The 17,512-nt window shown below is 45.7% G+C and overlaps 4 protein-coding genes across 4 annotated transcripts in view; 2 read left to right on the forward strand and 2 right to left on the reverse strand.

The window, feature by feature from the left end:
- Positions 1-17,512, forward strand: part of LOC309550684 (uncharacterized protein) — a 1,024,308-nt gene that overhangs the window by 782,075 nt on the left and 224,721 nt on the right. The window lies entirely within an intron of this gene.
- LOC309550736 (uncharacterized protein) overlaps positions 1-17,512 on the reverse strand; it is an 851,482-nt gene that overhangs the window by 465,183 nt on the left and 368,787 nt on the right. The window lies entirely within an intron of this gene.
- LOC309550715 (uncharacterized protein) overlaps positions 1-17,512 on the forward strand; it is a 523,380-nt gene that overhangs the window by 447,145 nt on the left and 58,723 nt on the right. The gene's annotated exons all lie outside the window — the stretch shown is intronic.
- LOC309549884 (uncharacterized protein) lies at positions 580-11,466 on the reverse strand (the record flags this gene model as incomplete). Its single annotated transcript, XM_082250376.1, has 6 exons — positions 11,182-11,466; positions 10,968-11,065; positions 10,651-10,878; positions 10,364-10,570; positions 10,100-10,241; positions 580-710 (listed from the first exon to the last, which is right to left on the reverse strand). The coding sequence occupies exons 1-6, from the start codon at positions 11,264-11,266 to the stop codon at positions 580-582; spliced, it is 891 nt and encodes a 296-aa protein (XP_082106502.1). The 5' UTR covers positions 11,267-11,466.

Consider the following 17,512-nt stretch of genomic DNA (forward strand, 5'->3'; position numbering starts at 1 on the left):
GTTGTGCTAGGGCATCCAAGCCCAGCATATCCTTCTGTTTTGTCAGAGAAAAGAACTGTTCTATTTTTCGGTTCTGCTGAGTGGAAAACATGTCCACCTCCGGTTGACCAGATTTTTGGACCAGGCATTGGAAAATTGTGGGGTTCAGTTCCCATTCTGTTTGTTTGATGTGATGGTGACTGATTACTTGTAGGGATAAAGTAATTTTTTCGTCTATGGAGTCCAGTCTCTTGTTCCAAGAGGCTAGGTGAAAGCATTGGAGGTCTCTTGAATGTATTTGGGCCCAATCTACGGCTGGAATTAGCCCTAGAATCTGCATGATCTGTCTCCTGGAGCCGTAGGGATGCAATTTCCATAGCCATCCTACCTCTTGCAGAACTGACATCACCTTTTGGGTGTCTGCCACAACCTGTTCTACAGATTTAACACAGACCAACATATCGCCCAGATACGGGATCAGCTTTAGACCTTGTAGGTGCAGGTGGCCTACTACCTTGGCCAAGATTTTTGTAAAGATCCCTGGACTTGCTGCCAAGCAAAAAGGGAAAGCTCTGAACTGCCGATGTGCAGTACCCTTTACTATGGTGAATCTGAGAAATGCTTGATGTTCTCAATAATTGGATCATCTCTTAAATCCAACGTTGTCATAAAGACATTTCGGTACAGATTTAATCTGACCGTATAAATGTCCTCCCTGGAGAACTTTTGTTCTATTTTTGAGAGATAGGTCACTATTATATCCGGTACCGGTTGTGAGACAAGCTCCAATCGGTACCCTTCCCGATGAAGAATGTAGGGATTGGCAGAGATGTTTACCCATTGGGAAGTAAAATGGGTCAGTCTGCTCCCTACTCTGACGCTGGCGTCAGTTAGATTCTTTGGACTTAGGTCCCGGTTTAAGGAACAACAATTTGTCCCCTTGTTTTCCTTTTTCAGGACCACCTTTCCTGGCCCTAAACGGCCTTTTTTGATTCTTGCCTTGGTAGTTCCAAAAGGAATATCTTCCTGATTTGTCCTTTTTCTTAGTGGGAAATTTTTTCCCTTTTTCTGCAGATCTGGACAAGGTATCATCTAGTCCTGAACCGAACAGTAATGAACCTTCAAAGGGTAAGGCACAGAGTCTTACCTTGGAGGTTATATCACCTTCCCATGCTTTGACCCAAAGCGCCCTTCTAGCAGAATTTACTAATGCTGCTGTTTTAACAGATGCTACTAATGACTCCACAGCTGCGTCTGCTAGGTAGGATGCTGCTTTACTAATCATGGCAAGGGAATCTATCAGGTCTTGTGATCCTGCCATAGTGCGGACATGTTTTGATAGTTCCTTGAGCCAAAAGTCTGTATTCCTGGCCATACAGGTATCAGCTAAGGCTATAGTTGTATTATATGCATTAGAATCCCAGGCTTTACTCAATACGGATTCAATCCTGCGATCCATAGGATCTGTAATATGCCTGGCATTTTCAAAGGATAAATCTGTTCCTTTTGATAGTTGTGCCAGGGGAGCATCAAGTTTAGGATTTTTTGTGAATACTTCCAATTCTTGAGGCTCAAAGGGAAACCTTCTTTTCCAGTTTTTTGATCTGGAAAAGGCATGTGTAGGCAATTTCCATTCTTGGTGTATTATGTCTTTTAATGACTGGTGAATGGGAATGGTTCTGTACTGGGCTTTTCCCAAGCCTTTGTACACCCTGTCTTTGCAGGAAGACTCCTTTGTTGGGGTAGGGATTCCTTCAGTGTCATGTACCACTTTAAGAAGACCCTGCCTATATTCCAAGGAAAAAAGATTTTTGTCTTTTTCCCCTTCACTGTTACTTTCTGAGTCCTTATCTGAACTAGAAGGGTCTCTTATGTAACTACTGCCTTCCCCTGGATCCTCTTGTTCCCTAACTTGAGTTGAGGGAATGGATAGAGAATCTGCCCAGAGGGATGGGGGTCCTTTTGACCACCCACTGTCTTGGTAGGAAACATTATCTTTCGATACTTCCTCTGCTGGGATCTGAGGTATAGCTGCTGTAGCCTTGAATGACTGAATAGTAGCTGCCATTTCCTCTTGCATAGATTTAAGAAAATCTTTCATAAGATCCTGCCCTGCTAACTTATTAATACAAGTAGGGCATAAGGGCTTTGGGTAAGATTTAGACAATTTAACCCCGCATTCCCCACATTTTTTAGCTGAGGATAGGGGTCTGGCAGGGGCTTCCTGTGCCGGTGGCGTACCTGTGTAAACACATGAAGACAAGAAAGAAAGGACACCATGAAGCGACTAATAGCCTTCTTGTTCACCACTTGTAACGCTCCTGCGTTTTTATATATAGGCTGGATTTGCAGCTGCAAAATCTCCACTCAGTAGTCATGTAGAGATGTGTTGAATACCAGATCCAACTCTCCAGGACTCATCACCGTGGGCCTGTCAGCTTCAACACACAGATATATACACACTCAATGAGATGTTCCTGGAGTGATAGGATGTATATGGTAGTATGAAGGTGATGTGCTGAAGGGACAGGTGTGAACAGTGACAAGGTTGGTAAGCACTTGATAGGTTTATACAGGAGAGTTCAAGATGGTATTTAGGAATGCAGATAGGTTAGTATCGAGTATGCTAATAGGTGGTGGGGACAGCAGATGACAAATACAGGATAGAGTAACCCAGTGCAAGGATAGATAGTAGTAGACAGGAGAGCTAGCAATCTATGCAGCAGTGCAGATGATAGATGGTAATGGTCTCAAGAGCTAGCAATCTATATGATAGTGCAGATGATAGGATAGCATAGATAGGTAGTAACAGTCCTTAATGCAAATAGTAGTAGTGTAAGTTATGGAGGGTTCCCCTGCGGGGTACTTATCACTAGAGTATAGCAGTAGAAGGTCTGGTGGTGAGGAAGTGATCCAGTAGCGAGATACAGGGATCAGTAGCGAGGTTCGGTTCTAAGGAAGTGATCCTGGTAGCGAGATACAGGGATCGTAGCGAGGTTCCACAGCGAGACACGATTGTAAGCATATGAGCTTCAAGGCAGGTTGAACGAACATGTGAGTGAGAACGCCGGCGGTTGAAATAGCCGCTCTGCAGCGCTCAGTGATGACAGCATCGGTCTTAAAGGTGTATGCGCACCTTACCAAAAGAGAATGGTGGGACGCATACACTATGGAAAATGGAATAGAAAGTGGAATAAGGGTACCAGAACATTACACCACTACGGCTAACATGCAGGAAAAAATGGCACGGCATACCTGTCACTCAATAGACAGCAGTCGGCCCGCCATCGGCATCACTTACCCGTTCCTGTCGCCACCTGCATTGCCGCTTTCTCCTCTGTAAGGATTGCGGCCGCTCGTGTCTCTTTCTGGGGCTTCCGCCCTCTCGGAGTCGGAGAGTCAGCCATGGCTGTACTGAACTCACATGGACCCGGCGTCTCCTCCACGCTGGGTCTCTTCCGGGAATCAGCCGCTCCGCCCCTTCCGCCGGAACTTCCGGTCTCCATAGCGAGGCTTGGGGCTCACCGCTGGCGGGAAATTCAAAAATTCTTACCGCCCAACGAAGCGAATGGAGGAGACTTCTTGCAGAGACAAGCAGGACTTCAGGTATGAGGGACCTTCACCATAAGGCAAACCGCACTACCTGGTATGTTTGGCGACCTGAAAGCTCCTATTCCAAGGACACAGCTAGGGAGGAACCTGCTATTAGGCCGACCGAAGCTGCCATCCAGGGGTACCTTTTTGGCCAGCTATTTGCCTCAGGTTAGTAAAAAAACAAACGTTCCGATGTGAGGTTGGAAAAACAACTGAACTGGAGCTAAGGATGGGTGGGACCCTTTTAAACAGTTGCAAATTAGTTGTGTTTCCTGTGAGGCGGAGCCACAATCTCTCAAATGTTGGCCGTCCTGGAAGGATGAAAGGAGAAAAATAAAATATTATGGGTTCCCCCAAAATGCAGTTCAGCAAGTCAGGAAAGGGGGGACGAGTGAGCACCCCCCTTCTAACCCATACCAGGCCACACGCCCTCAACATGGGGCGGGGGCAGCTCTGCCCCCTCCACCCTAAAGCACCTCGTCCCCATGTTGATGGGGACAAGGGCCTCTTACCCACAACCGTGGTCTGTTGTTGTGGGGGTCTGCAGGCAGGGGGGCTCGTCATAATCTGAAAGCCCCTTTTACCAAGGTCACTCCCACTTTCCTGACCTGCCCGGCTGAATGCCGGGATAAAGGGCCTGGGGTGGATTTGGTATGGACTGGTGGGGAGGGTTCCTCCGTTTTTTTTCTATTGTCGGGCAATGCCAGCATTCTTTTCTTTACATTCATCTGTCAGTGGGGAAGCCCGCTGACAGCTGATGAGTCATGGTTGGTAAGGATGCGGGCGGCCGGCTTCCCGGCTTGCTGCTTAACAACCAGCTATTTCTTCACACAGAATTTGCATCGGTCGATCGTTTTTTTGACTGATCCAAATTCGAATCGTTCTGAAAAGTTGGAATTCGTTAGAAAATGTATAAACTATACAAATTTTAACAGATTTCAACAAAATTCATTACAATTTCATTTGGAGATTTGGATACATCCGAATCTAGGAATAACAAAAAAATTGTCGGAATTTGTATTTGCCCTGAAACAAATTTAACATTTCTAACACTTAATGGGGTGCGGGGGCAGAGCTTCCCCAAAGCACCCACCCCCTGTGTTGAGGAACATGTGGCCTGGTATGGTTAAGGAGGGGAGCCCTCACTCATCCCTTCCACTTTCCAGACCGGCCGGGCTGCATGCCGGGATAAAGGGCCTGGTATGGATTAGGGTAGAACTCAACCTGGTTTTTTATTTTTTTTTATTTTTGCCCCTAAGGGCCTGGTATGGACTTGGGGGGGGGGGGGGACCACGCCTTTTTTTTTTTCTATTGCTGGGCAATGCCGGCATTCTTTTCTTTACATTCATCGGTCAGTGGGGAAGCCCGCTGACAGCTGATGAGTCATGGTTGGTAAGGATGCGGATGGCCGACTTCCTGGTTTGTTGCTTAACAACCAGCTATTTCTTCACACAGAATTTGCATCGGTCGATCGTTTTTTGACTGATCCGAATTTGAATCGTTCTAAAAAGTTGGAATTCGTTAGAAAATGAATAAACGAAACACATTTTAACAGATTTCAACGAAATTCATTACAATTTAATTTGGAGATTTGGATACATCCGAATCTAGAAACAGCGAAAAAAATTTGTCAGAATTTGTATTCGCACCGAAACGAATTTCACGTGTCTAACACTTAATGGCCACCCACTAACAGCTGGGCTCCCAGCCAATGCAAATGGCCGCCGATGGCAGAGCCCACTCTCCAGGCATGGATCCTCTACATATGTGTGCCATAACACCACCCCGCTGATAGCTGGGGACTCAATGACCACTCGGGACATCCTAGAAGACTTCTGGATACCAAAGGAAGGTCCTGACATCCCGCACAGCTTCCCAGCACCAGACCCACCCACCAATACTTCCAATAGGTAGGAAAACTTCATACAAAAATAGTCCTATAAGTGAGGAGGAGAAAAAGGAATGCAGCCATTGGCTTATCCTGAACATTTATGGGGGTGGGGCCTTATGGGGGAGGAACGAGGGTGGGGCTACCCAAACGTATGCTGCCATGGACATCTGTCAGGAAAGCACATTATGGACACTAGATGGAACTGACCATTATAGGAAATCCCAACTCGCCATGACTGGAGGAATGCGGGTCATATTTCATGAACACATTTATAACAAACAGATCTGTAACTGTTTGTGAAATCTTCCCGCACAAAATGTACTCCAATGAAAGGTAATGACTTCTGCTATCAATGGCCAACACGGGACAACACTTCATCCATGTCTTTGGTGATCTCTGATCTCCTTATGAAGTGTTTCTTACATGATGAAGATCAGTCATGGAGTATATCTGAGGTGTATATCAGGGTGTGCTTCTTCCCCACATGTCCACCAACATTCATATAGAAGACATTTCCCGCACTCAAGGCACTAATACACCTCCAGGGTTGTGTGGGATTCCTGATGTACAGGAAGACAGGACTTCTATGAGGAACATTTCCCTCACTCAGGATAGGAATACGGCTTCTCCCCCGTGTGAGATCTCTGATGTCTGGAAAGATTGAACTTCAATGAATAACATTTCCCGCACTCAGGACAGGAATACGGCTTCTCCCCCGTGTGAGATCTCTGATGTTTGTAAAGATCACACTTCTGTGAAAAACATTTCCCACACTCAGAACAGGAATATGGCTTCTCCCCCGTGTGAAATCTCTGATGCACGGAAAGATGGGACTTCACTGAAAAACATTTCCCACACTCAAGACAGGAATACAGCTTCTCACCCATGTGCAATGTCTGATGTATGGAAAGATATGATTTGAGTGAAAAACATTTCCCGCACTCAGAACAGAAATACGGCTTCTCACCAGTGTGCAATCTCTGATGCACGGAAAAATGGGACTTCTCTGAAAAACATTTCCCACACTCAGGACAGGAATACGGCTTCTCACCAGTGTGCAATCTCTGATGTGTCGAAAGAGTGGACTTATGTGAAAAACATTTCCCGCACTCAGGACAGGAATACGGCTTCTTACCAGTGTGCAATCTCTGATGCTTGGAAAGATTGGACTTCACTGAAAAACATTTCCTGCACTCAGGACAGGAATACGGCTTCTTACCAGTGTGCAATCTCTGATGCTTGGAAAGATTGGACTTCACTGAAAAACATTTCCCGCACTCAGGACAGGAATACGACTTCTCACCAGTGTGCAATCTCTGATGTGTAGAAAGATATGATTTGCTTGAAAAACATTTTCCACACTCAGGACAGGAATACGGCTTCTCACCAGTGTGCAATCTCTGATGCACGGAAAAATGGGACTTCTCTGAAAAACATTTCCCGCACTTAGGACAGGAATATGGCTTCTCGCCAGTGTGCAATCTCTGATGTGTCGAAAGAGTGGACTTCACTGAAAAACATTTTCCACACTCAGGACAGGAATACGGCTTCTCCCCAGTGTGCAATCTCTGATGCGTGGAAAGATTGGACTGCTGTGAAAAACATTTCCCGCACTCAGGACAGGAATACGGCTTCTCACTGGTGTGAGATCTTTTATGCACATTAAGCTTGGATTTAAAACAGAAACACTTCCCGCACTCAGTACAGGAAAAGCTCTTATCTGTTGGAAGGACAGCACTGTCCCTCACAGTGTGAGGTTCCTCAGGATAAAAGGAATACGATGGTCCGGCACCGTCCCTCACAGTCTGAGGTTCCTCAGGATAAGAGGAATACGATGGTCCGGCACTGTCCCTCACAGTCTGAGGTTCCTCAGGATAAGAGGAATACGATGGTCCGGCACTGTCCCTCACAGTCTGAGGTTCCTCAGGATAAGAGGAATACGATGGTCCGGCACCGTCCCTCACAGTCTGAGGTTCCTCAAGATAAGAGGAATACGATGGTCCGGCACCGTCCCTCACAGTCTGAGGTTCCTCAGGATAAGAGGAATACGATGATCCATCTACACTGTGTGGTGCCGGATGGACATTTGAGGTCGCCGGGTTTTCTCCTGGACTATACTGTGTGATGTCCTCATCTTCTACTTTACAGTCTGGAGACAAAGTGAGACAATCCTCTGAGGTTTTCCTCATCTCCCGTCCATCTACTAAAATAGAAATACAAAGATTATTACTAGACATGAGCAAATTGGTTCCCCTAAACCAGGACTCCGCCCACATCAGACAGCTTTGTCTCTGAGGATCTTACAATTCCACCCTCAAGGTAACTAGTAAATGGGATCTCCTACCAGTTAATTTCTTTATTCATGGACCTTAGTCAGAGAGTGAGGAAACAACGAGAACTGTCTTTTATAGGAGTGACAGTGATGAGGGGATTATAGGACGAGTGTCCCCACCTCCTTTATCACTCATTGCCATCTTCACAACACAAGTCCTGCACTTCCTTATTTAGTCCATGATTTAGTCATGAATAACAGTGGGGCTGAGCCCCACCAGAGGTCAGAGAGTGAGGATGGGGGGAGAACAACCAAGATGAAGACTGGACTGATCCTGAAGACCACCATCATTGGGTTACTGACTCCTCCCTCATTATCACTTTCCGTTTAAGGTTCCAAAGTTGGAGGATGTTATCACATTATTATTACCATGTAAAAGTCTGTCCTCCAATCAAATTATCAGATATAAAATGTCCAGCTGGTAGGAAATGGGTGTAACAAAATAGAATCCATATTATGTGTATATATAGCAGTGGGTAGAGGGGAGAGAGCGGAAGTCAGGAGTATGTAATGTACAACACAGAATATATAGTGCAGGGGTCAGGAGTATGTAATGTACAACATAGAGTATATAGTTCAGGGATAAGGAGTATGTAATGTACAACAGAGTATATAGTGCAGGGGTCAGGAGTATGTAGTGTACAACATAGAGTATATAGTTCAGGGATAAGGAGTATGTCATGTACAATATATATAGTGCAGGGGTCAGGAGTATGTAATGTACAACAGAGTATATAGTGCAGGGGTCAGGAGTATGTAATGTACAACATAGGGTATATAGTGCAGGGGTCAGGAGTATGTAATATACCACATAAATTATATATTAAAAAAATACCCTCCATAGGAGTAGGGACTATTATGGGCATATCAGACAAAACAAATTCTAAAAACATGGACTATAAAACAATATACATTTTATTACATACAGACTGAAAACTAGACTATAAAAGAATGTGGCTTGTGAACATTTGTGTAATACCATGCTGAAAATAGAGGCTGAATTGTGACCATCTAACATGAACTTCCAGACCAACAGGCTGGAGCAGAGTGATTGGTGGTGCAGCTGAGCTGCCAGAACAGCACCGTGCTTTGCTGTTACCGGTGGTTTTGCAGCGACACCACCTAGCCTGATGAATCTGTGAGTCTGGAAGCTCATGTTAGATGACCTCAGCTGTCCGCTCTGTATTCAGCATTACACTTACCATTGGATGACAGTTCCATCTAGCAGTGTGGTGTTGCTGTCACTAGTGTAATTACATCCCTCTGAGGATACCTGGTCCTATTTTGATGCCCCCTGTGGCTCCGCAGACTGAATCACAGCGCCCTCTATCTTAAGCCTAAGCATCAACATGGTAGCACAATTTCTTGTCTTTATGATCCTTGGCTTGTCCACGTGAAGGCAGTGTATATGGCCGGAAAATCTTTATACCTACCATATGAGCATCCCGAAGAAGATTTCCGACCCTCATTTTAGAAACGCCTCGGATGTCTCATTTCATTATTATGTTTTGGTTGAGGTCTTGGTAATCATACCGGTAAACTGCGATTTCACAAATGTTCACGAGACACATTCTTTTATAATCTAGTTTTCAAACTGTATGTAATAAAATGGATATTGTTTTATAATCCATATTTTTGGAATTTATTTTGTCTTATATGCCCATTATAGTCCCTTCTCCTATGGAGGGTATTTTTTGGATGTTATGACCGGGATGATGGCATTCTCCCAGCTTTCCACTATTTACATTTATAATATAAATTATACAGTGTAAGGGTCAGGACTCTTAAGCTTCCACTGATTCCTGAATACCAATATTATATGTTTACATGAGACAAGTTGCAGAGGTCCCACACCGCTGCCTCCCATCTCCTGAGACTGCACTCAGTGACTTGGGTGTGAGACTATACAGACATATCCCTCCACCCGGCACTGCCAGCAGACAACAGAGCAAGGAACCCCGGGAGAATTGTTCTGTCAGAGATCTTAGTAGACCCGGGCATGGGGCAGAAGAACCAAAACACATGTCCTAGGTGCCTAGGTCTGGTAACACCTATAGTGAAAATCAACATTTTGCTGCCAGCTGAACCCCAGAATCTCCATAAATCCAGTCTAGAGACATAAATTGTGTCTGCAGCACAGAGAAGGAAGATTATCCGAGAGAAATACAGGAATACAGGATGGGGAACACAGCTCAGGAAAGTGACCAGGGGATTACAGGATGATATCACCCACTCCCCGCCCTACTCTGGACCAATCAGTAAGCAGTATGGGTGGAGGAATGTATTTAGTGTTAATGACCCACCTGTGCTGATCTCTGTAGGAGTGTCCTCCTCTATAAATGTCCCCGTTATTCCATCCTCCTCCATAGACTGCTGATCATCCCTCACATATGTCTCTTCTTCTTCTGCTTTAACCTCAAATTCTATATCGATTGGATCTCCACTCTAAATCAATCAAGAAAATGAGAGAAAATATCATTTGTAAAATATAAGCTTTAATATTGCAACATCACATTAACATTCCACACATTGTCTCCATGAGTGTTTTATAAGCTCCGCACACCAACCTTGTAACAGTGAGGGATGGTGTGATCTTCCTGTGTGGAATCCCGGGAATACAGAGGACGGGGACATCTCTCTGGTGGGTTCCTGGTATTAGGTGGCTCCATCATATCCTTGTGTCCTTCTGAAAACTCCTCCATCACTCCATACTCCTCATCCTCCTCTTTATACTCTTCTTTAACATCAATATTATCATCCCCGAGGTTTCCTCTCTGAATATATAATAAAAAAATTCATTGTAACAAATATACTGTATATAAATCAGAACTACCAATCATTGACAATCATCTACCTGGTGATGGTGAGGGATGGTGTGACCTTCCTGTGTGGAATCCTGGGAATACAGAGGACGGGGACATCTCTCTGGTGGGTTTCTGTAGCTGGATGACTCCTCCATGGTGTCCTGGTACAGATCTTTGTGTCCTTTTAGAAACTCTGACTCCTCCATCACCCCATCCTCATCATCCTCCTCTTTTATCTCTTCTTTAACCTCATCTTTAGAATCTCTCAGAATTCCACTCTGAATATATAATAAAAATGACATCAATGGTAACAATGCAGATAATGTACAGATCCTAATGATACTATCAGTGATTGTTCCTCATCTACCTGATGATGGTGAGGGATGGTGTGACCTTCCTGTGTGGAATCCCGGGAATACAGAGGACGGGGACATCTCTCTGGTGGGTTCCCATTACTGGATCCATCTGTAGGAAACACACACACTGACTGAATACATTGTTTCTATGTGTTTATCAGATGATGGGGGATCTAGGTGGATCCTCCGTACTGCTCTCTCCTTTACAATAAAGTCTCCTCTTACCCGGTGATGTGAGGGGCGGCTGATTCTCCATCATGACGTCCTTGTAGAGATCCTTGTGTCCTTCTAAATACTCCCACTCCTCCATGGAGAAATAGACAGTGACATCCTGACACCTTATAGGAACCTGACACACACAATGATACAGTCACCATCCAGACACATCCCTTGTCTGTTACTGGATAATGTCCCAGAATTCCCAGCACCGCTCACCTCTCCTCCATGATCTCTCAGGTGACTTCTAGAATCATCTTTGTATTTCTCTATTCTATCAGGGAGGGAGGTGGAGGCAATGTGATGGTCATATGATCTCCAGACTTCACACGAGTAAGACTCTAGATCTGAACACAAATAGTAAAATCAAATGAAATTCCCAGAATCCTCCTCACCTCACCATTCGGGTTTCCATTTGATTAAAGCCCCACTTCAGGCTAAAGTATAATTTACCCACACAGGAACCCCACACTATGCAGGGTAAAAGCTTGTTGCAGGCATTCTGACATCATTACATACAATGCAGGACCAACAGTCCCACTTTGCTAATAAGTATGCCAAGGGTCCATCCACATTCTAAGAGCCAGATGGAGGGACATTAGGGGAGGAGCTGTGAGGTCAGTGTGATGTCATAGGACATATAGACTCGGGATGGAGGGACATTAGGAGGGGAAGATTTGAGGGGCCCTCTATATGAGGCTCCCATGCAAACCAAATCATTGTGCCTCCCACTTCTAAAATAAAGAGTGAACTTTGACCTTTACCATACAGAAATCTGTCAGGAATGTGTGAAAGTAATCTCTCATGTGAGCAGGTTACGTGCGGAGGAACGGAGTGTAAATAGCAGACAATTTTCTCCAGAGCTCCTAATGGTGGGGATGGATTTTGCTGCATGCTGGTGCCAAGTTTCCACCCCCAGGGTCACTGCAGGTGTGGAGAAAATCTGTGTCAGTGGATATGGAGGAGAGATGAGGAGGAGATCCAGGAATCAGGATAAAGGTCAGGACAAGCAACAGACGAGCGCATCCAAGAGATGAAGCCGGGGTCACTACACAGAAAATCAATCCAAGGAAACAACAGGCAGGACGAGGAATAGCAAGAAGGAGCTCAGAGACAAATGAGGATATTGCTCAGCCAATGGGAGATTATCTCAGCATGGCTTACATAATGAAGGAGATGAGGGGGAGGGGAGGAAGTCACTTAAGGTGATCATAGATACATGGAAATTCAGCTGGTTCAGCAGGGATCGGTCACATTTCCATCCATGTGTGGTTAGCTTTGGAAGCAAGATATATTAATCATCAACTGATCCCCTTGAAGGGGTTAATCTACTTATTACCTCTGCCGCCAGATCCTGCAGTGTCTCCCTCTACGGTCTATGGAACGTCCTCTGTACCTGACATCACTTCCTGTCTGTATTCCATAGAGACTTCCTGTCTGGGTAGAAGTGAGATCACCACCTTGTGGAGCTCAGAGGAACTGCAGCCCTGAGAAACGTCTGGTAGTGTTAACACGTCCTTGTGCTGTGTGTGTATGTACTGTATATCCTTCCCCTTTCTCTCCTCCCTGAGTGTGTATGAAGAGGCGGAGCTCCTGCTGGAACAGCGGCCGGAGGAGGAAGCCGAGTCTAGGAGGGAGACTGACAGAAAGCGCAGCAGACTTGCAGGAGTGAGCGAGGAGGATCCAGTTCCTTTGCCATCGGAGGTGAGGAGAGTGTAAAGGATGTTTGTGACTCTGGTAGCTGAAAAGCTGGGAGTCATATTGCTCTGGTGAGTGGGGAAGCACTACTAAGGGGGCGCCCTCACCATCACGAGTGTAAGAGGTGGAAGAAGGCGTGGCTACACTACAGCTGGCACAGTTTGGAGCACAGAGCACTTTCACACCTTATCAACTTTTTATTAAGTTGTGAACTTTTTTGGAGCAACAGAACTTTGTTGAAGTAGATGCAAAGTGGAAGCAGTGGACTTGCAGAGAAAACTATATTGAGCAAAAAATATTGTATATTACGATGAATTTGCACAGGTTTTTATTTTAAATAAAATATTATAAGATTAATGAAGTATGTGTAAAGTGGAAGCAGTTGATCTGCAGGGAACAGCATCTTGAGCACAAAGCACTTTATGTTGTATATTAATTTGCACATGGATCAGTTTACTTCATTTATTGATAAACACCATAAGATGAATGAAGTAGGTGTAAACCTAGACCTAGGGAACACAAGGGAGGTGGAGTGGGAATCCTCCTATCCTCACAGAGCACCTTCCAGGTTCTCCACTCTCCTCCCTCTCATCATTTGAAGCTCACTGTATACGTCTATTTTCTCCAATCTCCTCTAGAATTGCTGTGATCTATCGGCCCGCTGGACCGGTATTAACTTTCCTTGATGACTTCTCTGCCTGGCTGCCCTACTTTCTCTCTTCTGAAATCCCCACCAGGGCCAGATTAACGTAGGGGCTATTGGAGCTGCAGCTCCAGGCCCCTACCTTTTATATAGGCCCCGGGTTGGCCATATTCACTGTTACCGCTCTTCTGTCACTTGTAAACACAGAAGTCTGGCTTCTATGCTCGCTTCCCCAGGCAGCACCCTCAGAACCTCCCCACACAGCGCGAAGGCCGGACAAGGAGGGACAGTTGCCAATGCATGGATGTGTTTATGGGCTTCAGAGACAGCATCCCATGTTGAATTAGGCATGCATGGCTGCACCCTTCCTCCTCTGGGTGCATGGCAAGGCACGGCCCTTAAGGCCCTTCAAAATCCTCAGCACCAAGCCCATGATGCTCTTAATCCGGCCCTGATCCCCACAATCATTCTCAGAGACTTCAACATCCCTGTTACTACGAACACTTCTGCTACTTCCAAACTTCTCAGTCTAACCTCCTCATTTGGCCTGAAGAAATGGATACACAATGGATAGAGGCTTCTACTCACTCTGGTGACAACACCCTCAGCCTTGTATTCTCCCACCTATACACTCCATGCATCCTCTCCAACAATCCTCTCCCTCCCTCCAAACACCACTAGGGATGGGCGAGCGGTTTGGGCCGAGGATACATTCACCGATCACCCAAATTTTCTGTACACTCTGTGTTTTCATTTTTTTTACTATTTACATCCCGCCGAGCGCACAGTCAATAGGTTGTTAGGAAGCGAGACTGGGAAGCCGGCCGCTGGGTCCTTACCAACGAATGAGTTATGAGCTGTCAGTGGGCTTCCTCGCTTACAGCAGAATGTAAAAAACAAAAAATTGCCGGCAAGATAAAAATCGGGGATGGGGTCCCCCAAAATCCATACCAGTGCCCTTTGGGTCTGGCATGAATTTTAAGGGGAAATCCATGCCAAAATTTAAAAAACAAATGGCATGAGGTCCCCCCAAAATCTATACCTGACCCTTATCCGAGCATGCAGCCTGGCAGGCCAGGAATGGGGGGGGGGGGGTGAGTGAGCGCCCCCCCTGAATCATACCAGGCCACATGCCCTCATCATTGGGGGTTATTTGGGGCACGTTGGGCTCGCCCCTCCCCCCCAAAGCACCTTGTTCCTATGTTGATGGGGACAAGGGCCTCTTCCCCACAACCTTGGCCTGTGGTTGTGCAGGTCTGCAGGCAGGGGACTTATCAGAATCATGAAGCCCCCTTTAACAAGGGGGCCCCCAGATCCTGCCCCCCTATGTGAATGAGTTTGGGGTACATTGTAAAAATAAATGAGGCTATGAGACCATTTTTCACAATTCCTTCTATAGAAAAATCAAAAAAACAATGTCCTCCAATGTAGATCTGTCGTCAGTCATGACACCCACTGCACCTCTGGACCCCAAAAAAGAAAACACTCCACCCTCAAGGAATGACAGTCTAACAGTTCTTAAAAAGGTAATGAGCAGTGCCACCTGGTGACATCATCTGGTGGCCCGCCCCCCTTGTGATGTAACTGACTGGTGCATGCTGGATCGGTGACATCATAAGGGGCAGGGCCACCAGGTGGCTCTGTCCATTACCTATTTAAAAACTGTCACCCAGCGGAGCAGGCATTCGACAGTCAGCCCTCTTCATGGGCGGAGTTTTTTTTTTTTTTTCTTTTTTTGGGTCGGCGGTGCATCTGTCGTTGTGATTGACAATGGATCTACATAAGGGGACATTGTTTTTTTATTTTATTTTTAATAAAGGAACTGTCAAAAACTGCCTCATGTCTTTATTTTTAACATTTTTTTGGTAAATGGGGGCCAGGATCTGGGGGCCCCCTTTTTCAAGGGGGCTTCCAGATTTCCAGATAAGCCCCCTGAAGACCCCCCTAACCCAAAGCACCCCCCCATGTTGAGGGCATGTGGCCAGGTGTGGTTTGGGGGGCACTCACTTGTCCCCTGTCCTGGCCCGCCAGGCTGCGTGCTGAGATAAGGGTCCGGTATGGATTTTGGGGGGAAAGATACGCCATTTAGAAAAAAAAAATTGGCCTGGGGTTTCCCCTCAAAATCTATACCAGACCCTTATCCAAGCATGCAGCCTTTTTTGGGCCTGGTATGGATGGGGCCTGGTGTTTTTTCCCCATTTTTTATTTTCTTTGCCAACAATAATTTTTATACATTCAGCTGTCTGCGGGAGAGCCCGCTGACAGCTGAGGACTCATTTGTTGTTAAGGACGCCGTGGCCGGTTTCCCGGCCTCGCTTCTTAACAACCTATTGACTGTGCGCTCGGCAGGATTTAAATAGTAAAATAAATAGAAGAAACGCAGAGCACACAGAAAATTTGGGTGTTTTGGCAAACACCTGAAGGGGCCATTTCAGGTTGAAGTTTTGCTCGGTCAAAACTGTTCGCCCATCCCTAGTGGTATTTAGAGAGAGGGAGAGGATTGTTGGAGAGGTTGCATGGAGTGCATAGGTGAGAGAATACAAGGATGAGGGTGTTGCCACCAGAGTGAGTAGAAGCCTCTATCCATTGTGTATTCATTGCTTTAGGCCAAATGAGGAGGATAGACTAAAATATTTAGAAGTAACAGAAGTGTTTGTAGTAACAGGGATGTTGAAGTCACCGAGAATGATTGTGGGGATTTCAAAGGGCCTGGTATGGACCGAGGGGGGACCCCCACATTGTTTTTTTTTTTAATTATTTCTATTGCAATGGCCGGGAAAATCAGTTTAAATGTAATTTTTTTCTTTATAAATGTCAGTTTTGCTGCAGCAGGTTCTATACACAGTACAGATACACCACTTTACAGGCAGACTAAGGGGACTCCCCAGGCACTATATTTAAAGGAATTTTTCTTTTTCTTTTCATTGTAAGCATTAATTAAAATCACTGCTCCTATGAAAACAATATTTTGTAAAAAAATAAATAAATAATTAAAAAAATAATAATTGCATTGATAGTATCAAACATGAAAAAAAAGAAAAAAAAAAAAAGAAAAACACGGACAAAGAAATTTCTGGTGTTGGGCGAACACCCAAACAGACGATGTCCAAGCCAAACTTATGACCATCCCAAACCATTTGCCCATCCCTATTACCTGGTTATCTCTCGCCTCGACCACTGCAACTCCCTCCTCATTGTCTTACCTTTACATAGGCTATCCCTCCTTCAGTCCCTCATGAATTTTGCTGCCAGACTCCTCCACCTTACAAACCACTTAGTATCTGCTACCCCTCTCTGCCAATCCCTTCATTGGCTGCCACTCACCCAACAAATTTAAATAAAAAATACTAACGGTAACTTACAAAGTCATTCACAACTCGGCCCCCAGCAATACCACTAAAATGGTCTCAATATTGTCACGGAACCATGAACCAGACGTACAACAACAGATAAGTGAAAATAAGACAGCTTTATTGAAAAACAAGCTATAAAGCAAAAGTCCAAACGGATGGCGAAACCGATGCAGAGTCTTTGCGAAGCCAGGGGTCAGGAACCGGCAGGGTAGTCAGACGAAGCCAGGATCAGGAACCAACAGGGTAGTCAGACGAAGCCAGGAACAGGAACCAGTAGTAGCAGCAGTCTTAGTAGCATGTGAACACAGGAGGACCAAGCAGGGAACTGAAGCCACAGACCTCCTATATATATGAGCTAGGCATCCAGCTCCTCCCAGTGGGAAGGAGGAGCCGCAGGGTGGGAGGCTACAAGAACCCCAGAAACCAAGATGGCCGCCAGCACATGTCAAACGAAGGAGAACAGCAAGAAGGTAAGACCATGACAGTACCTCCCCCTCAAGGGCCCCTCCTCCGCGGAGTAAAGAACGGTTTCTGAGGGAAGCGTGCGTGGAAGGCTCGGAGCAAGGCAGGAGCATGGACATCTGCGGAGGGAACCCAGGAACGCTCCTCTGGACCATAACCACGCCAATGAACCAAAAACTGCACC

Source organism: Pelophylax lessonae, assembly GCF_965119305.1.
Source record: "Pelophylax lessonae genome assembly, chromosome: 3".
NCBI classification, from domain to species: Eukaryota; Metazoa; Chordata; class Amphibia; order Anura; family Ranidae; genus Pelophylax; species Pelophylax lessonae.